Here is a 24,618-nt window from a genome sequence, read left to right on the forward strand (position 1 = left end):
GGGGCTTGGATACTCCCTGGGGGCCAGGTGTGTGCACAGCTGGCGTAGTGCGAGGGGCTTGGGTACTCCCTGGGGGCCCGCTGTGTGCACAGCTGGCAGGGTGTGAAGGGCTCATGTGAGGGACTTGGGTACTCCCCGGGGTCCAGGTTTGTGCGCAGCTGACAGAGTCTAGGGTGACTAGATGGCCTGATTTTATAGGGACAGTCCTGATTTTTTGGGTCTTTTTCTTATATAAGCTCCTATTCCCCCCCTACCCCCCCCATTTTTCACACTTGCTGTCTGGTCACCCTAGCGGAGTCTTCGCACAAATGAGAAGAGACCAAGGGCGCCTGGTAGTGGTAGCGGCTAAGTTTGGATGCCCCGTGCGGCCGGTGCTATGCCACGCGGTGAGTGGCGGTGGCAGTGGCGGACTGTCGGTGAAGCAGAGGCCCCGGCCAGGTGCCCGAGGAGCGAGCTCCGGCGGCAGCACACGCCGCTAACCTACATCTGGCCCGAATACGCTGTTCGACCGCCGCTATCCCGAGCGCCTTTGCTGCTGTGTACACGTCCTAGTAGTTGTGACGCCGCTCTAGCCTCACGTAGCCATTCTCTATGGTTATGCAGAGAGTCTGTGTGGACTCGGAGGTGTCATGGCGTCCGTTGAGGTGGCAGCGCCTGAAGCTGCCGGGAGGAGCCGCTGAAGCCGAGCTTCGAGCGGGCAGGGAGTAATGGCCGGGGCGCTGGGACTCTTTCACTAGGCGGCAGCAGGAGCCCGGCCTTTCCTGAGCGTGCGGGGTGGCAGGAGCCGGCTCTCCGAGCCCAGGCTGCCCAGCCCCCGGGTAGATAGCGAGCCGGGGCCGAGCTGTTCTGGGCTCCGGCGCCACCCCTGGTGCAGGTGCTGCCTCAGGGAGGCCTCTGGCCAGCGTTGAGGACAGTTGGAGTCTGTTGAGGAGCAGCAACAGAGATGGCCTCCTGGTTAGGGGGCCTGGGCTCGGGGCTGGGCCAGTCCTTGGGGCAGGTAGGGGGCAGCTTGTCCTCCCTTACCGGCCAGATCTCCAGCTTCACCAAAGACATCCTGCTGGAGGGCACCGAGGAAGTGGGAGGTAAGATAGGGCCGGGGGGGGGAGAGGAATTGCTGCGGTGTCCATGGGGGGTGCCAACCCTCTGCGATGAGTGTGGGGCCGGGGGGCACTGAGTGCTGGGGAAAGGTTGTCAGCTCTATGGGCTGTGATGTTTTATATGTGTGTTTAGTACCATGTACTCATCTGATAGCATATTGATAATGAAGAGATATAGCAATTGTTGTAAGTGGGTAACAGTTTATTTAGGACTGACTAGCTAGACCACCTGAATTTAGTGATAAACATGACTGAGATTTTAAGTGTCTTACTGGAGTATACCAATTTAACCAGAGAATTGCTACCTTCATTTTCCTTTTTTAACAATAATAAAGAGAAATAAGATGTTTAGTGCTAGTGGAGTTTGTTGTTACACCTATCGGAGTTGCTGAGGGGTAGCATTAACACTGCAGATCAAAACAACTAAAATTTGCTGTGACAAATTACTTCTATGTGTTTTTTCTAGAAGGGTTCTCTCTCTCTCTCTCTCTCTCTTCCTTTTTTCTCATAGAATACAGAATATCAGGGTTGGAAGGGACCTCCGGAGGTCATCTAGTCCAACCCCTTGCTCCGAGCAGGACCAATCCCCCAACTAAATCATCCTAGCCAGGGCTTTGTCAAGCCTGACCTTAAAAACCTCTAAGCAAGGAGATTCCGCCACCTCCCTAGGTAACCCATTCCGGTGCTTCACCACTCTGAGTGAAAAAGTTTTTCCTAATATCCAACCTAAACCTCCCCCACTGCAACTTGAGACCATTACTCCTTGTTCTGTCATCTGCTACCACTGAGAAGAGTCTAGATCCATCCTCTTTGGAACCCCCTTTCAGGTAGTTGAAAGCAGCTATCAAATCTCCCCTCATTCTTCTCTTCTGCAGACTAAACAATCCTGGTTCCTTTAGCCTCTCTTCATAAGTCATGTGCTCCAGCCCACTAATCATTTTTGTTACCCTCCGTTGGACTCTTTCCAATCTTTCCACATCCTTCTTGTAGTATGGGGCCCACTGGGACACAGTACTCCAGATGAGGCCTCACTAATGTCAAATAGAGGGGAATGATCACGTCTCTCGATCTGCTGGCAATGCCCCTACTTATACAGCCCAAAATGCTGTTAGCCTTCTTGACAACAAGGGTACACTGTCGACTCATATCCAGCTTCTCGTCCACTGTAACCCCTAGGCCCTTTTCTGCAGAATGTCTGCCTAGCCATTCAGTTCCTAGTCTGTAGCAGTGCATGGGATTCTTCCATCCTAAGTACAGGACTCTGCACTTGTTCTTGCTGAACCTCATCAGGTTTCTTTTGGCCCAATCCTCTAATTTTTCTAGGTCCCTCTGTATCCTTCCCCTACCCTTCAGCATATCTACCACTCCTCCCAGTTTAGTGTCATCTGTAAACTTGCTGAGAGTGCAGTCCACACCATCCTCCAGATCATTAATTAAGATATTGAAGAAATCCAGCCCCAGGACCAACCCTTGGGGCACTCTGCTTGATACCGGCTGCCAACTAGACATGGAGCCATTGATTGCTACCTGTTGAGCCCAACGATCTAGCCAGCTTTCTTTCCACCTTTATAGTCCATTCATCCAATCCATACATCTTTAACTTGCCAGCAAGAATACTGTGGGAGACCGTTTCAAAAGCTTTGCTAAAGTCAAGGAATAACACATCCACTTCTTTCCCCTCATCCACAAAGCCAGTTATCTCATCATAGAAGGTAATTAGGTTAGTCAAGTATGACTTGCCCTTAGTGAATCCATGCTGTTCCTGATCACTTTCCTCTCCTCTAAGTGCTTCAGAATTGATTCCTTGAGGACCTGCTTCATGATTTTTCCAGGAACTGAGGTGAGGCTGACTGGCCTGTTGTTCCCGGTACCTCCTCCTTCCCTTTTTTAAAGATGGGCACTACATTAGCCTTTTTCCAGTCATCTGGGACCTCCCCCAATCACCATGCGTTTTCAAAGATAACGACCAATGGCTCTGCAATCACATCCGCCAACTCCTTTAGCACCTTTGGATGCAGCACATCTGGCCCCATGGACTTGTGTTCGTCCAGCTTTTCTGAATAGTCCTGAACTACTTCTTTTTCTACAGAGGGCTGGTCACCTCCTCTCCATGCTGTGCTGCCCAGTGCAGCAGTCTGGGCGTGGACCTTGTTCGTGAAGACAGAGGCAAAAAAAGCATTGAGTACTTCAGCTTTTTGCACATCCTCTGTCACTAAGTTGCCTCCCTCATTCAGTAAGGGACCCACACTTCCCTTGACTTTCTTCTTATTGCTAACATACCTGAAGAATCCGTTCTTGTTACTCTTAACATCTCTTGCTAGCTGCAACTCCAAGTGTGATTTGGCCTTCCTGATTTCACTCCTGCACTTCTCTCAAGTTCTTATTCTGTGCACACCATACTATCTGGGCTCTGTGGAAAATAAACTTAGCAAAGCAAACTAAGTACAGTATAAACTTATTTAGAGGTATATATATTGCAAAAGTTATTGGCATGTGTCCTGTTCCTGTTCTTATTTTGTTGTCCTGAAGTGTTGGAATTGCATTAGGGTACTTTGTTGACCAGGTTTGAAAGCATATCAAACTTGTCTTTGGCTTATTATGTTTATTCAGTTTATCTACAGCTTGGCTTGATCGGTTCCATTTAGAATGGGGGAAGTTTTCTAAAACTGCAAACAAATTGCTAGTTCAGTATTTTCCACATATGTATGTGATTGTAAGTCTGACGTGTCTCCCAGGCAAGGCTTTAATATAATTGAAATTTTTCTTATTTATGTTACAGTAGTGCCCAAAAAATCCAATCAAGATTGGAGCCCACTGCATTAAGTGCAACAAAATAGGAAAACACAGTCATTGTCTGAAAGAACTTATAATCTAAAATGAAAGAAAGAAGCAAAGGGGGAACAAAAGGGATGTAATGTACAATCAGTTCAATGACAGTCAGACACAGTGTTAATTCTATGTCTGTTTTAGTATTGGTGTTTAATTTTTCCAAGGCGTTTAAGCTTTTTAAATTAAACGTTTGACTTGGCCTTATAGCTATCTGCCTAACATGGTGAAAATATATATATGTTAATATAGTTAACATAATATTACATCTGAAAATTATGGCTTTGTTAGAGAAATACTCTTTAATTGAAGCCTTTGTGATTTTAATCGTTTTGTTGTTACCAATAGTGGGACCAGAATTTGAATTTAAATAACATAATTTCACAAGTTTGATCTTATGAAGTGGGTAATCATCAAAGTAAGAATTCTCTGCAGGCAGGCTGTTCCAGTATTAAGTGGCTCCAATATTAAATGGGATGAAGATATTTTGGTTACAGGACTGCCAATATAAAAATGCCCCAAAAGAGAGAGGAATTTGTTCTGATGGCGGCAGTATACTCTGAGAAAAGATGGTCTATTTCCCTCTACTCTGAAAGATCTACTTACAGTTTTAGATTTAATAATTGTTTTAACATTCCCAAGCTTATATTACAGTACAAGCTTTGTTATCTGGCATGTTGGGCAAATGGGGTGGGGGGGTACCAGTAAGTCAAAAATTCAGGTTAACCAAGAGGGGGAGAGTTTTTGGGTGTGGGAGGGGGCTCAGGACTAGGGGTTGGGTATGGGAGAAGATGTGGAGTGCTGGCTCCGGGTGGCATTCACCTCAGGTGGCTCCCCGCAACTGGTGACATGTCCCTGCTGCTCTTAGGTGGAGGTAACCCAACACCAGCCAAAGTGTATCACTTTGAGCAACACTGTTCTATCTGCTGAATATCTAGGCAGACTAGGCATGTTCATGTAAGTACAGTTTGCAGGGGCAGTTCCAGGCACCAGTGCACCAGGCGCGTGCCTGGGGCAGCAAGCCGCAGGGGGCAGCCTGCCAGTCACTGTGAGGGCGGCAGTCAGGCTGCCTGTGGGAGGTCCGCTGGTCCCACGGTTTTGGTGGCAATTTGGCAGCGGGTATGCCAAAGGCGTGGGACCGGCAGACCTCCCACAGGCATGCCACCGAATTCGCATTTCCAGTGGATATCCTGCAGGCATGCCTCCGAAAGCCGCATGACTGCCGTACTTGAGGCAGCAAAATACGTAGAGCAGGTGGGAGATTACAAATGCAGTAAATCGCCAAGCATTGTTTGTTAGAGTTTCGAATGAAGTAAAGTGTGAAATAAGAGGACTGCCAACGGTATTCTATACAACTTTTAAAAACAGTGATTATTCCCTAGTAAAAGGAAGTGTTAATGTAATATCTGACTGCTAAAAAAGGGGATACAAGATAAATTGTACTAGAGTGGTGAGCTTCACCTGTTTTTTCAGGGAAACCAATTATTACACTGTCCAAGGATAGACTATACTTAATGCAACAATCATCATAACCTTATATAGTCAAATGAGATTGGCTTGTGTTAAGGAAAATCTGCCCTTCTTATTTGTTTTGGGAAAAGTTAATAAAAGTACGCAAAAGGTGACCCATTGGACATCATTTATTTGTATTTTTATTGCAATCATCACATGGGAGTATTAAGAAAAACAAGTCAGCCTTGTGGAAAGAGGCAAAATCCTGGTATGGATTAAAAGTTTATTCAGCAATAAGAAAGAGTCACATAGAGTTAGATTCCCAAAGGTACTGCTGTAAGGTCTCCCATGTAGCCCCTCTGTGCTGACGGGAAAGAGCTCTCCCGTCGGTATAATTAAACCACCCCCAACAAGTGGTGGTAGCTATGTCGGTGAGAATGTGTCTCCTGCTGACATAGTGCAGTCCATAGCAGCACTTTCCTTGGTGAAACTTACTGGTTAGGGGGTGTTTTTTTTCATACCCCTTGATTGACAGGAGTTTTACCACTAAAAGAGCTAGTGTAGACACAACCTAAGGCACCTATCTTGCCCTACGCATTGTATAGGGAGCCTAGCACCTAACTTGGGCTTTATGAATCAGTGTTGTGATTTTCTAGGTGCCTAAAAATTAGGCATTGTGACGTTCAGCATCATGCTGTCTACGTCCCTTTGTGTATGTAGCTCGTAACAAACACATGCCCCTCCAAAGAGAGACAGGGTAATAATGGGTCATAGTCATAAGGAAATTTAAAAAATGCTAGGGGGAAGTGGGCTAAAAGAAGTGAAGGATATTTTAGATCGCATATGACCCTATGTGATGATACAGAGCACATTTCCCAATTGCTCCAAGTTATTTTGGTTAGTAAAAACTATGGAAGATTGTGAGCAGCTCCCGTTAAATTTAAACACAGTGGTGGCAGGATGCAGAATTGGTAAAATGATGACAAATTAAATAATCTTCGTTTCTGTTATATGAATAATCAGCTCTGAATTTTGCAAACTTCTTTGGGGAAGAACACCTAGTGGTCATTATGCTCAATGAAGAGGCATATCCCCCATCACACAACTGTAGTAAGGAAAAAATACAAATAGAATACTGAAGTGCTTTTAAAATGGGTTAAAATCATGCAGAAAATATTACCTACAATATGTAACAGTGATATACCTTCATCTGTAATACTGCGCTTTTTCTAATTTTGGTTGTCTCCCTTCAGGAAAGGTATAGCAAAATTGAAAAAAGCTCGAAGAAGTGGGACAAACATTTAGAGGCAACTTGAGATTTATGTGTTTTGTGTTGCAGAAATATGATAGGAGGAATTTCATTGAGGTGTTTAAAATTATAAAAGGTACAGTGAAATAGAACATTTAAATAATTTCAGATTAGAATAGTGGTTTTAGATGCCACAGGAATAAATTGACAGTTCAAGTTAGAGTTTGCCTTTGGTTCCAAGAAGTTTCTTAAAAAAAAAAAAGCCTAGATAACAGAAAATATTCCAAAATCCTGAATTGAAGAGGTTTTTTTGCACTGTAGTCCATAAAATGTTTTTAAGAGATAGAAAGGAAAATAACTAATACATTTAAGGAGTAATAATATGTAACTAAGCCAAATAAAGACTTTAAAATATTCTCTTTACCTGAGAATTCTATTTTGTGTCTCTTCCTGTGGAATTGTCACAGCCACTTCAGATAAGCACAATGCGAGTGGTTTTTTGTTTTTTTTTTAATCTTTCAGATGCACCAACAGAACTCCAAGTATCCAGTTCTAGGCTAAGAGAAATAGAAAGTACTCATGCAACACAGAGATTGGAGGTAAGCAATTCTGGAATGCAGGTAATTAGGCGAAATAAAGGGATGCTGATCAGGCTGATTTTGATTGTTTCTACATGTATTAGAAATAGGATTTAAAAAAAATGCTTACTTTCAAAATGAGGGTGACAATGATGTTTAAATCCCAATCCATCATTACATTCAGAGGGCCAGATTTGTTTAGTGGGCATGGACATATGTGTGTGGTAGATTTGTTACCTCTTACACTGATTGCCTTCTCCATTCTGACGTTGTTCATGTCAGACAGTGGGACCTTGAAATGTAACAATAGCTCCTGGCTCTGAGATGGTCTCAAGTCCAGGTTTCTTGTAAGTTTTCAGCATTTTTCTGGCTGATAAGGAGATGAGTAGATGCTTTATGAATAGCTGGGTTTGCATTTCAGACTTGGCCACAAATCAAAACTAATCTAGAAGGTGTAATTTCCGGCCTATAACCCTCAATCCAGATTTTTATATTGGGTATTTTAAATTTCAAAGAGGTGTTCAAGTTTGAAAGAGTAAAGTAGGACAACATGGGAAGTCTGCAACATAGCTATTTTAATTTTTTCTCCCGTTAGCAAATTCCTTAGGAACATAAGCTTTAGTTATTTACATTTATTAATAGTCACTTTGCACTTTTCTAGAATGAGAGACTGAAGAAGGTTTGCAGTGATCTAGAAGAAAAGCATGAAGCAGCAGAGCTTCAGATAAAGCAGTTGTCCATAGAGTACCGAAATCAGCTGCAGCAAAGAGAGGTACAGTGCAGCATAAATAATTTCAGGCAATATATGTCTATTGGTTAACAAAAATGTGCTACATTATTTGTATACTTACTGAAGAGATAAAGATATCTATTATACAATCTCTAAAGGTGAGAAGCCAGCACACTGTTGTTCATCATGGTATAAAGTATCCTGTTGCTCATCCTGTCATTTATGCTGTTGCTCACTTATAAATGTACAGATTGTCTCAGTCACTCACAAAATGCTTCCAAATCACATCACATCAGTTTACACTTACACCTGCCATATGGCTTAATATAATGTAGCTATTGATCTATATAGCCTCAGAAATATCTTGTCTGATGTCACAGTTTCTCCCTATTTTATTACCACTAAGGAGGAACAGAGGAGATTAACCACCACATATTATTATAAATTTTTTTATAGTCCTAAATCATGCTTTTTGGAAGGATAGATAAGAAAGGAGAAAATTCTCTTTAAAAGTGTTTATTTCTATTGTTCTTTCAGATGTCCATTTGGTTTAAGTGTAGACTTAAAAATGGAACAAAATCAGCATTCGCAGCTCTGAAAAGTGGATTTTTGGGCATAAAGTAATCCTCTATGCATGCAACTGTATAATGTGAGATTTTAGAGCCTTCTAAACAAGGAAAACTAGCAACGCATTTATAAAAATTGCTTTTACTGAACGGATTTTTAGCAGAAAGAATATCTTTGAGACGTGCGTTTCACCCATTGAAGTCAATATCAGATCTCCCATTGACTTCAGTAAGAGCAGGATCAGACCCTTGATTTGTACGTACATAAGAAAGGACATATTGAAGTTGGAAAAGCATCATCTGGATATTTGTAGTATTTTGTTCATTCTGTATCTTAGTGTAAACAATTTTATTTTGCTCTAAGAGTGACTTGTTTAATATAGTGTGTTGTGAATGCAAAACCAGCAATACATTGAAAAGTTGGAGTATAAAATAACCTCAATCTTAATATCAAAATAAATAAGCTGAGGAACCCTGTACTGGTTGTTTTTATTTTAATATTTAATTAAAAAATCTGCCACTTTTTATATTTAACTGTGTCGTAAGACTTGGCGCTCAGAAGCTTTGCTGTAGAATTTAGGTACATTTGCCTGCTGCATACACCAAAACCTTTATTTACAAGGGAAGCATTCTTTTTAAGGGGCAGTGCGGATACTTTGCTTATATGGTGCCTTTAGCTGACTAGTGCTTAAATGGTAAAGGAATAATTTTTAGAAGCAGTTTTTACAAGAGTCCTTGCTTTATAAGAAGCCAGTCAAGAACATTCCTCTCCATTGACTTAGAGAGAGAACATTTTTTTTTTCTAGTGAAAGAACAAGGAGACTTCAGTAATTTTATGTCAGATGAAAATACAAATAGCAGGTTTAAATTTCATCCATTTACAAGAGATAAAGTGAATATACTTTGAGATTTTCTTCTTACTAAAATCATGCAATGTATTCTGTATATTTAGGTTGAAATCAGCCATCTAAAAGCTAGACAGAATGCACTACAGGAACAGTTGCAGAAGTTGCAGACAGCTGCTCAGTCAGCACAGTTAGGAGCTGGTGTTTTGCCGCCAACCACTACATCAGCTTCCTTTGTTCCTGTGGTTAGACATCATTCTTCAGGTTTTCAAGGGGATGACATGGACTTTGGAGATATAATCTGGTCCCAGCAAGAAATAAACAGACTGTCCAATGAAGTTTCTAGACTTGAATCTGAGGTTGACCACTGGATGCAGATAGCACAGGTGGGTGATTTTTTCCTTATACTTAGTACATTGAGTGAATTGGTCACTCTTGAAACCAGTCATGTTCAAGTTCGTGTTCAGCAATTAAATGTAGAGAAGTAGTATTTAGGTTGACATAGCTGCTGTGCTCAAGGGTGTTACAAATCCACATCTCTGAATACCACATAGCTATGCTGACCTAATCCCCAATGTAGACAAAGCTAGGATGATGGAAGAGTGCTTCCAGCAACCTAACTACTGTTGCTCAGGGAGGTGGTGTTTCTACAGCAACGGAAAAACCCCTTCTGTTGGTGAAGGCTATGTCTGCACTGCTGGGTTATGCTGGCATAGCTGTGGCGCCGTAGTTGTGCTGCATTAATCCTCACAGGCACTAATACATTCAAATTCTGGTTTTGCTGGTTGGTGATCCTTGGTACCTTTCAGTCACTGTTGTCCATTAGTAAAAAATTGGTAATACATAAAGACCCGCCTTACAGAAGTGGTATAAAGATTAACTAACCGGTAGATGGTGATTTGAAAAATATATAGCACACTAATTTCTAAATATTATTTTTACTTTCTGAGAAAAGGAGCCATAGGAAGACTTAGTTATGGAGACTGAATTTCTTTACTCTTCAGCATTGTATTAATAATACAGCCTCTCCCACCCCCTTAAAATCGTAAAAATGTTTTATAAGTAGGGCTGCCAAGCCATTTAAAAAAATTAATCACGATTAATCGTGACATTAAAAAAATTAATTGTGCTATTAAACAATAAAATAATACCATTTATTTAAATATTATTGGATGTTTTCTACGTTTTCAAATATATTGATTTCAATTATAACAATACCAAGTGTACAGTGCTCACTTTATATTTTATTGCAAATATTTGCACTGTAAAAAAAAAAAAAAAGAAAAAAAATAGTATTTTTCAGTTCACCTAATACAATTACTATAGTGCAATCTCTTTATCATGAAAGTTGAACTTAGAAATGTAGAATTATGTACAAAAAATAACTGCATTCAGAAGTAAAACAATGAAAAACTTTAGAGCCTACAAGTCCACTTGGTCCTACTTCAGCCAATCGTTCAGACAAACAAGTTCGTTTACATTTTCAGGAGATAATGCTGCCTGCTTCTTGTTCACAATATCACCTGAAACGGAGAACAGGTGTTCGTTCTCACATCACTGTTGTAGCTGGCCTTGCAAGATATTTATGTGCCTGACGTGAAAGATTCATATGTCCCTTCATGCTTTCACCACCATTCCAGAAGACATGCATCCATGCTGATGAAGGGTTCTGCTCGATAACCATCCAAAGCAGTGCGGGCTGATGCATGTTCATTTTCATTGTCTGAGTCAGATATCACCAGCAGAAGGTTGATTTTCTTTTTTGGTGGTTCGGGTTCTGTAGTTTCTGCATCGTAATGTTACTCTTTTAAGACTTCTGAAAGCATGTGCCACACCTCATCCTTCTCAGATTTTGGAAAAGATTCTTAAATCTTGGGTCCAGTCCTGTAGCTATCTTTAGAAATCTCACATTGTTACCTTCTTTGCCTTTAGTCAAATCTGCAGCAAAAGTGTTTTTAAAATTAACATGTGCTGGGTGATCATCTGAGACTACTATAGCATAAAATATATGGCACAATGTGGGTAAAATAGAGCCGGAGACACAAAATTCTGCCCCAAGGAGTTGTCACAGATTTAATTAATGCATTCTTTTTTTAATGAGCCTCATCCAGCATGGAAGCATATCTTCTGGAAAGGCAGCCGAATCGTGAAAGGACCTACAGATGTTTATCAGGTCTGACACGTAAATACCTTGCAATCCCGGCTACAGAAGTCCCATGCGAACCCCTGTTCTCACTTTCTGGTGACATTGTAAATAAGAAGTGGGCAGCATTATCTCCTGTAAATGTAAACAGACTAGTTTGTATGAGCAACTGGCTGAATGAGAAGTAAGGTGGAGTGGACTTGTAGGCTCTAAAGTGTTGCATTTTTTTTTGTTTTTGAGTGCAGTTATGTAATCAAAAAAAAATCTACATATGTAAATTGCAATTTCATGATAAAGAGATTGCACTACAGTACTTGTAAGAGGTGAATTGGAAAATACTGTTTCTTTTGTTTTATCATTTTTACAGTGAAAATATTTGTAATAAAAAATTCTATAAAGTGAGCACTGTACACTTTGTATTCTGTGTTGTAATTGAAATCAATATATTTGAAAATGTAGAGAAACATCCAAATATTTTCTTAAATATTTACAAGAGTTCTGCCCAAAATATTAAGCTTCTTTGGGGATTTTCGTATGTAGGCTTCTAAAAAGTGCTTTTTCTCTTGTTGTTTGTGCTATTAATTGTACGTTACTACTCTGCCAATAGACAAAGTGATACTGTAGTTGCCAATTTTATTATAAATTTTACCATCTGTAATTTTCTCTTACCACTTAACTTGATTTTCTGTCAGTTATAAAAATTCTCATTGCTGTGATCAAGTAGAGCCCAATCCTGCAAACTCATGTGACTGATCTTTACTCAAGCAACTAGTGGATTTGATTTCAGTGATATTACTTGTGTCCATAGCATCTACAGTTACATATATTGGATTTAAATACAGTGAGTATATAGGTTTTCTTTAAATGCAAGAAACTATTAAATATGCTAGCATATCATAAATGCAATCAATATGCTGTGAAATTTGTGCACAAAGAAATCCAATAACTGTTCTTATGTTTCAATAGAGAAATGCTGTTTTATATTTTTTTCTTTGAAATAAAGCTATTGTAGCTTTAAATGTTACATTTTAATAGCCCCTCTTTATAATAAAAATACCTATGTTTGACTGTTGTGGTGGAGGCTTACTTACTTTTAGTAAGTACTTTGTGTCCTTGCATTTTCTATTTTATTAAGAATTATTTGCTGTTGAAGTGCTCAAATTTGCTGTTGTTTATCTCAATTTATTTCCCAAACTAAAGTATTATTTTTCTTCTTTTATCTAGTCTTCCAGAGTACAAGGAACAAATAATGCTGATAAAAGTGAAATCTGCAAGCTGCAAAATATTATCAAAGTAAGTTGACAGTTTTCACAGATCAACCCACACCCATACATTTTTTATAATTTGCAGCTAAGCCCCCAATCCTGCAAACATTTACATGTGTAGTCCCATTGACTTCAATCACGTTTCATGTGAATCAAGTTAAGTGTATGCATAAATGTTTGCACGATCGGGTACTAAACAAAGTGTATTGGCATATAATGTAATTGTGTTTATAACTGAGGCCTGGTCTACATTACGTGTTTATACCGAATTTAGCAGCGTTAAACCGATCTAACCCTGCACCCGTCCACACAGCGAAGCCCTTTATATTGATATAAAGAGTTCTTAAAACCGATTTCTGTACTCCTCCCCGACGAGGGGAGTAGTGCTGAAATCGGTATTGCCATGTCAGATTAGGGTTAGTATGGCCGCAATTTGACGGTATTGGCCTCTGGGCGGTATCTCACAGTGCACCACTGTGACCGCTCTGGAAAGCAATCTGAACTCGGATGCACTGGCCAAGTAGACAGGAAAAACCCTGCAAACTTTTGAATTTCATTTCCTGTTTGCCCAACGTGGAGCTCTGATCAGCACTGGTGGCGATGCAGTCCCGAATCCAAAAAGAACTCCAGCATGGACCATACGGGAGATAGTGGATCTGATCGCTGTATGGGGAGACGTATCTATTCTATCAGAGCTCCGTTACAGAAGATGAAATGCCAAAGCATTTGAAAAAATCTCCAGGCTATGATAGACAGAGGCCACAGCAGGGACTCAGCACAGTGCTGCTTGACAAGCGTAAAAGAAAGCCAAAGAATCAAATGGACGCTCATGGAGGGAGAGAGGGGGTACTGAGGACTCCAGCTATCCCACAGTCCCCGCAGTCTCAGAAACGCATTTGCATTCTTGGCTGAGCTCTCAGTGCCTGAAGGGTCAAAAAATATTTTCCTGGGTGGTTCAGGGTATATGTCGTCAATGTACCCCCTTCTCTCTCCCCTGCCCAAAAGAAAAGGGGAAAAAAATAGTTTCTCACCTTTTTTGATGTCACCCTATGTCTACTGCATACTGCTGGTAGACGGAGTGCTGCAGCGCTGAACAGCAGCATCCTCTCCCCTCCCCGGTGACTGATATCTGTCGTTGTCATCATCATCCCGTGAGTGCTCCTGGCTGGCCTCGGTGAGGTCGGCCGGGAGCGCCTGGGCAAAAATGGCAATGACTCCCGGTCATTCCCGGCAGACGGTACAAAAGGCTTGATAACAGTCCTCATCATAGCAGCTGGAGGCTGAGTTCCATCAGCCCCGGCCCCCCCCCCCCCCCATGTCTAATGAAGATTCTGTACTGCTTGGACTGTCATAGCAGCGGGAGGCTGCCTCCACCTCATTTTATCTCATTAAAAACTCAGTGCTTCTTATTCCTGCATTCTTTATTACTTCATCACGCAAATGGGGGGACACTGCCACGGTAGCCCAGGAGGGTTAGGGGAGGAGGGAAGCAATGGGTGGGGTTGTTGCAGTGGCACCATCATCATCATTTCTGCGGGATCTCTGGGGCTCTGACCCGGAGCGGCTGTGCTCTCTGGTTCTCTAGTACACTCGCCCCATATTCTAGGCAAGACTGACTCTATTTTTAGACAAAACATAAAGAAGGGAATGACTTGGGGAGTCATTCCCATTTTTGTCCATGCGCCTCCGGCCGACCTCAGCGAGGCCAGCCAGGAGCACCCATGATAGCAGCAGACGGTACAAAAGGACTGATAACTGTCATCGCCAATTTCTAATTGCAAATGGTGCAAAATGACTGATAAACATCATCACCAATTTCCAATTGCAGACAGTGCTATAGCCGGTAACCATCTCTTTAACCTTGCAAAGGCAAATGAATGCTGCTATGTAACACTGCAGTACCGCGTCTGTCAGCAGCATCCAGTACACACATGTTGACAGTGACAAAAGGCTAAACAGGCCTCATGGTTGCCATGCTGTGGCGTCTGCCAGGGCAATCCAGGGAAAAAGGGTGTGAAATGATTGTCTGCTGTTGTTTTCATGGAGGAAGGATCGAGTGACGACTTTTACCCAGAATCCCCCGCAACACTGTTTTTGCATTGGGATCTCAACCCAGAATTCCAATGGGCGGGGGAGACTGCAGGAACTATGGGATAACTACAGGACAGCTACCCACAGTGCAACGCTCCAGAAATCGACGTTAGCCTCGTTACATGGACGCACACTGCCGCAATAATGTGCTTAGTGTGGCCACGTGCACTTGACTTTATACAATCTGTTTTACAAAACCGGTTTATGTAAAATCGGAATAATCCTGTATTGTAGACATACCCTGAAATGTTGCCACACCTCCTATATTTTAAAAAAGATTCTGATTGATTAGATGAATGAGTGTCTCTCAGGTTGGTTATGCAACTGGCTTATTACAATATTATAGGCTTGAAAGTATAAAGTTTGTAAGATTAAGGCCAACACTTCAAAAGTAGCCAGTGATTTGTAGTGCCTCAATTTTTGGATGCCCATCATGGAATACCTTGAGGTTGCTTTCCCTCCTTAACCCCTTTCCCAAGTCTCTACAACTCCAAGTGAAGTCAGTGAGAACTATATGTGTTAAGCACTTCTGTAATTTTGCTCTGTTCTGAGTCCTGTTTTTTAAGTTAACCATTCTAACTTATTAATGTACTACATAGGTGTGAAGGCATGTACTGGTAATGTTACATGGTATACATATATAAATAAATAATGTAAATGGTGGAATAAGACAAAAATACATTTTTATACTTACAATGAAGCTGGAAAATCAAATCAGTTTTATCTTCAATACATGGTAAGGTGAGAGGAAGTGTATTATCTAGTATAACTTAAATTTTCTAGTTTGTTTTTCTCCCATATTTGTGTGTTTTAATGTAAGTTATAATGAATGATCGAGAGGAGACTTCCTGGTAATTAATATTTACCTGGAGAAGTTCAGGGAATGACAGGAAAACTCCTCCTGATCATGCATTGCTGCTGTTAAAGGTTAGTTATTACATCCTTTTATTTATCCAATGTAAGTAAATAGTGCTCACCTTTTTTCTGTATTGAAAAGTGAAAAACCTAATAGCACCTTGCCGGGGATGCAGAATTCTAGTTATACTACTAGAAACAGCTATTTTTTCTAGATTTCCAATAAGCTTATAATATTGAATTTATGCATGTGATTAGAAGGAAAGTATATTGTTGCAGTTGTCTTTTCCCCAGAGTCTTGGATACTTAAGGCAACTTTCAAATTAGGAAAAGCTCTAAATCAGTAACTCTCAACCTCTCCAGACTACTGTACCCCTTTCAGGAGTCTGATTTATCTTGCGTACCCCAAGTTTCACCACACTTAAAAACTACTTGCTTACAAAATCAGACATAAAAATACAAAAGTGCAACAGCACAATATTACTGAAAAATTGGTTACTTTCTAATTTTTACCATATTATAAAATAAATTAATTTAAATATAAATACTGCACTTATATGTCAGTGTACAGTATATAGAGTATTATGAACAAGTCATATGAAATTTTAGTTTCTGCTGACTTCGCTAGTGCTTTTTATGTAGCCTTGTAAAAGTAGGCAAATATCTAGATGAGTTGATGTACTCCCTGGCAGACCTCTGCGTGTCCCAGGGGTACACATACCCATGGTTGAGAACCACTGCTCTCAGTAAGTATAACAGAAGTCTGAGTGAGTTCTGCAGCCCTTTTTACGTACTTTTCATTGTGGACCAGCCTTTTCCACAAGTTATATGACACTTTGCTCTGTGGCTGGTTCAGAAAGTTAGTCTTTCTTTTGCCTTCTATGATGTACTATAATGTTGCATTTGTCTACTAAGGTGTAAATAATCCACATACTGTAACTCTTCCCAAAACAAGTGCCAGCCTCTAGTCCTATGGCCTGCTCCTGCTCCAAAAGAAGTCTGTTGCATGGCTCTCATTGACTTCTGTTGGAGCAAGTTTAAGCCTTCTGTGAGAATCTCAGGGTTATGGAATCTCTTCCAAAATGAGTCCAGGTTACAGAATTGAGCCCACTTTCTGTCAAAGTAGGAGCAATCCAATATTTTAATTTTTTTAGCCAATTGTGGCAGAAGTTATTTTTTTCACTAGGACAAATTAATTGACCATGATCTTGATTCTTCTTTCAAGAATAGTCCCAGCTACTCTCCCTAGTGAGGCTGAATTTTCTTGTTGCTTAAAGAGGAGAAGGTTGAGGCTAAGGTTGTGGGCTAACATTCTGGCTGTTAGTAAATTCCTGTGTTTTCACATAGACAAGCCCTTACCTTATGCAAAGTTAGTACCCAGCAAGCCAGGATGTGAATCTACAGGGCATCAGCTTGCCACACATTAACTCACTATATGGACACTGCTACCACACAGTAAAAGTCCCAGAGCGTAAAATAGTACTTTGGTACTTTCACTGCACCATAGTAATGTCCACGGGGCGGGTTAATGCATGGAGAGCTTATGCCTTGTAGATTCACATGCTGGCTTCCCAGGCACTAACTTGTCATGTGCACAAGGCCTAAGTTACTTTTTGGATGAAAGAACACTGCCAACTATCCCTATAGTTGATAAATGCTTTTGTTTTTAATTTTGTATTACAGTCAAGCTCCAAGATGACATTTTTTCCTTTCAGTATTTGTAAAGTTCTTAGAAGATGTGACGTGCTGTATAAGTGCTAAGTACTTTTGTTGTTTAAGCGATAATGTTCAGAGTGGGCACTTCCAGGGACTTGAGGATCTGAAGAAAAGCTAAGGGGATTTAACATAGCTAGTTATTAACTGCTGCTATGGATTGCTTTACCTGGGACTGTAGAGGAGTGTGGGGTATTTTCTCTGTGCTGAACAGATCAGAGTAGAAATGCACATCCATGGGACACAGCGTGGTGTTATACAAAAGTAGTCAGACAATATGTACAGTTACAAATAGGAAAATAGCATTTTGTGCTCATGGTTCCATTAAAAACACACATACAGAGATTTTTGTTGTCATTACTTTCTTGTTCAAGAAACTTGTTCACCTGTTTACTTGGCAGCCCTGATGTATCAATAATTAGTTTCCTAATTAACATGAGTTCTCCATCCAAACAAAAATATTATCTGAATTTTCATTAATAGAGGCTAGAGATGTTTTGTCTGTCATTGAAACAAGGTGATAGATCTGAAAATACGAGTTATTTGACATTTGAGACAATATTAACCTGATTATAATTTAGCTAATGTGAGTGGGAGTGTGTGTATGTGAGAGGTGAGATGGTGGATGTCCTAATGCAGGGATCAGCAGTCTTTGGCATGCGGCCCGTCAGGGGAAATCCGCTGACGGGCTGGGATGGTTTGTTTACCTGCAGCATCCGCAGGTTCAGCCAATCGCAGCTCGTACTGGCCACGGTTTGCCATTCTAGGCCAATGGAGGCTGTGGGAAGCGGCGGCCAGCACATCCCTTGGCCCACGCTGCTTCCTGCAGCCCCCATTGGCTGGAACATTGAACCATGGCCAGTGGGAGCTGCGATCGGCTGAACCTGCAGACGCTGCAGGTAAACAAGCCATCTTGGCCCACCAATGGATTTCTCTGATGGGCCGCGTGCCAAAGGTTGCCGATCCCTGTCCTAATGTTTACATTCTCCTATGTGTCTGAGACTACAAGTTCTTTGAGGTGGGGCTCTTTTTAGTTTGCACCATCCCAACCACATTGATTATATAAATAAATAATTTTTAAGCAGGCATGTTTTATTTTTGGTGTAAAATATTTGGCAGTATCTTTGCAGGTGCAGAAAAATATTCTTTTAAAATGTACACATACTGTGTGTCTGCATTCTAAATATTTTGTTTTCAATTACACTTTTTAGGAGCTGAAACAGAATTTAAGTCAAGACATAGATGAACATCAGCATGAGCTTTCAGTATTACAGGATGCACATCGACAGAAACTAGCCGAGATAAGTCGTCGGCACCGGGAGGAGTTAAGTGAATATGAGGAGCGAATTGAAGAACTTGAAAATCAGTTACAGCAAGGTATTTATTACCCTGCGATCATTCTATTTTATAGGCTGTTACCTTCAGCTTTTGTATGGAATGAACTTTATTCAGAATATCAAATGCACATACACGTGAGCAGTATAATCTATGTCCAATACATTCATATGGATTTAGCAAATCTTTAGTTTGGTTATAATTGACTTGAGCACATTTAATTGCATTGTTGATGGCTGCTCTTCAGAAGAAAACACATGTGATGTTCAGCTGTCCACCACACAGATTCTGGTCTAGATACTGAGTGAGAAACTCTTCAAGTCTGTTAAATTAATTTTTCAGACCTATGGGGTTACTACCTGTGGAAGGTTTCTCTCCTGCTATTCCCAATCTACTAGAGTTGAAAACTATCTGAGAAACAGATATCTCTCTTCACTTGTATTTATTGCGGGATAGTTTTTTAAACTCCTGGACATTAATTTGTCCCCTCATAATCTACTTACATCCATATCCTCAGGCAGGTGGTATGCACTAACTCAGGAGTTCTCAAACTGGGAGTTGGGACCCCTCAGGGGGTCATGAGGTTATTACACGGGGGGGTCGCGAGCTGTCAGCCTCGAGCCAAACCTTGCTTTGCCGCCAGCATTTACAATAGTATTAAATATATAAAAACGTGTTTTTAATTTATATGGGTGGGTTGCACTCAGTGTCTTGCTATGTGAAAGGGGTCATCAATGCAAAAGTTTGAGAACCACTGTACTAAATCCATAAAGGCAACACATGTTTGATTTCAATCCGATATTGATTTGGAAAGAGACTGCAGAATAGAGTGAAAACTTTTCAACACAAAAAATAATTCTGGAGGCAAGTAGTAGGTACTACATGGGTCACTCACTGAATGATACGAAGTCAGAGTTGATGGTGATGAGGGCTGTATAAGTTCCTGGTTGGATGGGTTGGTAGATAGAACACTTTCTAGCAACAAGTGCCTTTATCTGTTTTTCTTGTACTGGGATATCTTTGGATGCATAGAAGTGAAAGTTTGTATGTCTTATAAATTGGGTCTCTTTTTTTGAAGGGGGCCTCATTTACAAGTTCATATCTTAAGTTAGTAAGTTTCATTTGTAATTGATTCATCAAAATTCTGCCACCCAAAGAGTACATGTTACCTTTTTGGGAAAGAGATGTACTTCCAATGACAACTGTCCCTTCCCAGAATGAAAGAGAGACTCCATCACCAACAGTGTCTCCTCAGATATAGAGTTAGGCAGAATCACCATGTAAGAACCTTTTGAGGTCTCAACCAGAGTGGTGTAGGGAATTGACTCATGTATCTTAATGCTTGTTAAAATTGTTCTGTCTTCTGACTTCTTTCAAAACAATCCTTTGAAAGAGTCTTGGGTGAAATCAAAGGCATGAGCCACACATCTCTTGCATCATGACTCAGCTGTAAGACAAAAGACTTCTCACACTTCTTATTAGCATGATATTGCTCAACTATGACCATACCCTTGCTAAATTGCGTTTTCACCCATCTAGGATCGTCTGGATGCAGAACCTAGAAATTCTTGTTTTCAGAATCCACGTAGTCATGAATAGACAAGCAACGTGTCTTTTTAGCAGCTTCTATCTAAATTATGGCTTTCGGCCTTCTCGAACTCTGTAACTTGTGTAAATGATTTGCATTATAAGTTACACTGGCTATAGAGAGGCTTCTAAAGTTTTAGGGACATTATATCTTGTACCTATAAAAACCCAACTTCTCTTGAACATGACCTTTAGGTTGAAAATCTGAGAGTTTTATTGCAGAATAATGTGTCTTTGCTTCTGTGCTTGGCAATGTACATTTTTTAATGTAAACCTTTAGAGTAAAAGTCAATACTGTTTGCTGTATATTGAATTATAAATGTAAGGATTTATGTATGAAATAACAAAACCAAATGTAATGAGAATTTAAATGCAGTGTTTGTGTATAGAACATATGATTGCCATCAAAACATTCTTTAATTCTTGAAGGAACTTAAAATATATCTAATATGTTTGTATTGATCTCCAGTTTTCAGCCTCAATCCTGAGAATTTAAAATTGACTAAAATGAATACATATGAAATATATAAATTATTATAACCTGTGACAACCATTCATTAACTCTGTTACGTTAAAACAACAAACCACAAAACCTAATGTCATTTAATCTGAAATGAACCTGGTAGCTAACAGTTTTCTGGAGAAATAGTTTTAGGAACATATGAAGGACTGACTAGACAACTTTATATTTTGATACTCATTGTGATTTTTGATTATTTTTCCCTTTTAGTCAATTTTTTAACTATTGCTGATTAGAACTGTATCTGCCTCACTTCACTTATTTCAAAATTGCCATTTTATGGTTATCAACATAAGCAGCTGTGAGGTGTATCTCTTCTTCTAAAGCAAACCATGTGTCTTTTTATACTTCAAACATTTGTTCTTCTAAATGTCTCTCTTGCTTTTCTATAGGTGAAGTGACTGCCTCCATTTTACTAAAGTTATTGTTTAACGTTGCCAACCTTTCAAGATAAAAATTCTTAGTTGGTAGCTGTTCCAGGAGAAAATTCTATAATGCTGACTTTGGTTACTAAACTCAATCTCTTATGCTTTTTCAGGTGGTGCATGCATTGAAATCACTGATTATTCTAAAATTAGCGACTTGCAAAAGAACATTCAAATTCTACAAACTGAAAAACTAAAGGACACACAGAATATAAAGGAACTGGAGGATAAAGTAAAAAATTTAAATGAGAAATTATGTTCTGTAGAAAATAAGAACAAAATCCTGCTGAATGAGAGAGAACTGGTAAAGATGGAAAACAGCCAAATAACACAAGAATGTGAAAGACTGAAATCTGAGTTTATTAAGCTTCAAAATTATGTTGCAGAACAGGAGACCCTTCTGAAAGAACAGGGGAAAAAACTCCCACTGATGACATCGTCAGAGGAAGAAGTGCTCAGACTACAACAAGCACTGTTGGGTAGGAAGCAATTGAGATTTTCAGCTCCTATCCAAAATATTTTACACATTTAAAAATAGAAGCCATTTTAGGAAAAGAAGTATGAATAAATGAGATTGTGATAACTATGAATAGAGCCACTTTTGAAAAGGGTTTACCCCTGAAATAATCAAGTAAAACAAGATCTGAAAGGACTACGTTGGCACTACTCTGATAATGAGGTAGAAGTCTCTGGATAGCTTAGTGAAGATGCCTGGCTAGAGCCTAGCGGGAATTTTTGTTCTCTGTTTTGCCATAATGTTAAAAATGCCAGTTTTATGAGATGGTTTCTAATATTGTTTGCATCACTCTAAGCATACAGCTAAGATCAAAATATGTAGAGAGATGCTGGCAAGTGTTAGAGATATGGCTGGTCTTAAAATGTTATTGAAAATACTTAGATTATTTACACTGGAAAGAAGAGACGCTAAAGATGACAATTGAACAATTTAAAATTATGGCATGGCACATGAAAAATTACCTTTCTTGTTGGCTTGGGTTACCTTCCCTTATCAACCTGAGCTTGTTTTCTTTTACTTCCCTCTTTCGGATCCATTAGCTGTCTTGTTCTGACACTTCATCTTGTTTTACTTCTCTTGGCCCCAGCAAACCCTGGGCTAGGTATGGTATACTGTAGATATCTGAACACACAGGCCCTCTGAATATGGATCTCCTTATCTGCAGCAGTATTTGGTTTTTCCCACAAAACTCATAGAGAGTTCTCTGCAGGTCCAGAGATCTTCTCTCAAAGTGTAAGGGGGAGGGCTGCAGCTCCCCAAAGTAGATCTGTTCAGGGGTTAATACTGTCTGAGCTCTATCCATTTTATAGAAGCTACCATTCAGGGGCTTCCAGGGCATTCAGTCTGGGAAGTCCTGGCAACAGGGTGGTCCAGCCAGGGAGCCTCTGCAGTAGTTTCCCAGAGAATAGCAAAGCACAGGGCCAGAAGTCCTTATTCTTTCACAGGGGACAAACCCTATTCCTGACTGCAGAATCCAGAAGAGACTGAGGAGAACCTTGTAGTGTTTCTTTTCCCCTAATCTTTTTCTGCATAGGGCTTTTTGGAGTTTCTTGTGAGGGTATTGCTTTCAAAACAAGACTGTTAGCCATGAGTTTCCCACAGTAACAGAAGTATATGCTTTTGCTTGTAACCATTATAGAAACTCAGTAGTAGGAGTTACGTTTAAATGAATATTTTTCCATTATAGTGAATTGTTTTTTGATGTTATAGGAATGTAATTCACAAAAATAAAATGCTGTCTTTGTGATTTATAGGCAATGTCTGTATTGCGGTAAAATATATAATCCTTTCATTTTGAATTTTTTTTTGATGTTTTATAAGTCTTAAGTACTTAGTCATTCAAAGCTAAATTTCAGTAACTGCTGATGGACTGTGTCTGTAACTTTGTTTGTGTTCTAACATCTTTGCTTGACTCTAGCTGCGAAGTGATGAAAACTGAATCATACTGTTGTGTTGTATGTTATGGATTTTTTCCCACTGATTGGAGCATGCTGATGAAGTATACAGGTTTATTGCTTGGAGACATCAATTTGGTTTAGTTCCCTAAGATTTTTCTACTTAATTTGTATAGCAATTTAAATGACCTAATCTTCTGGTTGTCAAAATAAATAATTTAATTTTGTTGCTCTTTTTACAGATGCAGAAAAAGAAATAATGAGACTTAATACCTTAAATCAGGTAAACTGATTTTGAAATGATACCAATGCTGAAGTCATAATAGGAAGAACTAATGTGAATCATAGAATCATGCAAATGTAGGACTGGAAGGAATCTTGACAGGTCATCTAGTCCCGTCCCCTGCACTGCCATAGACCTAAGTATTATCTAGAATATCTCTGGCAGGCATTTGTCTAACCTGTTGTTAAAAACCTCCAATGATGGAGATTCCACACTCTCTTTAGGTAATTTGTTCCAGTGATTAGCTACCCTTACAATTAGATGTTAGGAAAAACTTCCTAACCTAAATCTCCCTTGCTGCAACTTAAGCCCATTACTTCTTGTCCTTTCCTCAGTGGTTAAAGAGAACAATTTATCACTCTCCTCCTCGTAACAGCTTTTTATGTACTTGAAGACTGTTATGTTGCCCCTCAGTCTTCTCTTCTCCAGACTAAACAAACCTATTTTTTAAAATCTTTCCTTATAGGTCATGTTTCCTGGACCTTTAATCAATTTTGTTGCTCTCCTCTTGACTTTCTCAAATTCGTCCACCTCTTTCCTGAAGTATTGTGCCCAGAACTGGACGCAGTACTCAGGTTCAGGCCTTCTCAGTGCTGAGCAGAGTGGAAGAATTACTTCTCATCTTACTTACAACTATCATACTAATACAACCCAGAATGTTGTTTACTTTTTTTGCAACAGTATTACATTGCTGACCCGTATTTCGTTTGTGGAGCACTATAACCCCCAGATCCTTTTCTGCAGTTCTCCTTCCTAAAGTGGTCATTTCTTATTTTGTATTTGTGCTGTTGATTTGTATTTGTCCTTACTGAATTTCATCCTATTTAATTCGATCATTTCTTCAGTGTATCAAGAAGATCATTTTGAATTCTAATCCTGTCCTCCAAAGTGCTCACAACTCTCCCCAGTTTATTGTCATCCGCAAACTTTAAGTGAATTCTCTGTACCCATTATCCAAATCATTTATGAAGATATTGAATAGAATCAGACCCAGAACAGATTCCTGTGGGACCACATTCAATATGCCCTTCCAGCTTGATTGTGAATTATTGATAACTACTCTGAGTACATTTTTCCAGCCAATTGTGCACCCATCTTATAGTAGATTTGTGTAGGCTATAGTTCTCTGAAAATGTCATGTAAGACA

At 40.0% G+C, this 24,618-nt stretch overlaps 1 protein-coding gene across 1 annotated transcript in view; it reads left to right on the top strand.

Annotated features, from left to right (window-relative positions):
- The first annotated feature begins 603 nt into the window (after window positions 1-603).
- The window catches only part of TRIP11 (thyroid hormone receptor interactor 11), an 83,630-nt gene continuing 59,615 nt past the window's right edge, over window positions 604-24,618 (top strand). The window contains exons 1-8 of the mRNA XM_030558905.1: window positions 604-1,082; window positions 7,147-7,223; window positions 7,864-7,974; window positions 9,451-9,729; window positions 12,711-12,779; window positions 18,622-18,787; window positions 21,391-21,756; window positions 23,431-23,471. Of these exons, the coding sequence (XP_030414765.1) occupies window positions 944-1,082; window positions 7,147-7,223; window positions 7,864-7,974; window positions 9,451-9,729; window positions 12,711-12,779; window positions 18,622-18,787; window positions 21,391-21,756; window positions 23,431-23,471 (1,248 nt within the window). The 5' untranslated portion in view covers window positions 604-943. The remainder of the gene's footprint in view (window positions 1,083-7,146; window positions 7,224-7,863; window positions 7,975-9,450; window positions 9,730-12,710; window positions 12,780-18,621; window positions 18,788-21,390; window positions 21,757-23,430; window positions 23,472-24,618) is intronic.

Source organism: Gopherus evgoodei, chromosome 4, assembly GCF_007399415.2.
Source record: "Gopherus evgoodei ecotype Sinaloan lineage chromosome 4, rGopEvg1_v1.p, whole genome shotgun sequence".
NCBI lineage: Eukaryota > Metazoa > Chordata > Testudines > Testudinidae > Gopherus > Gopherus evgoodei.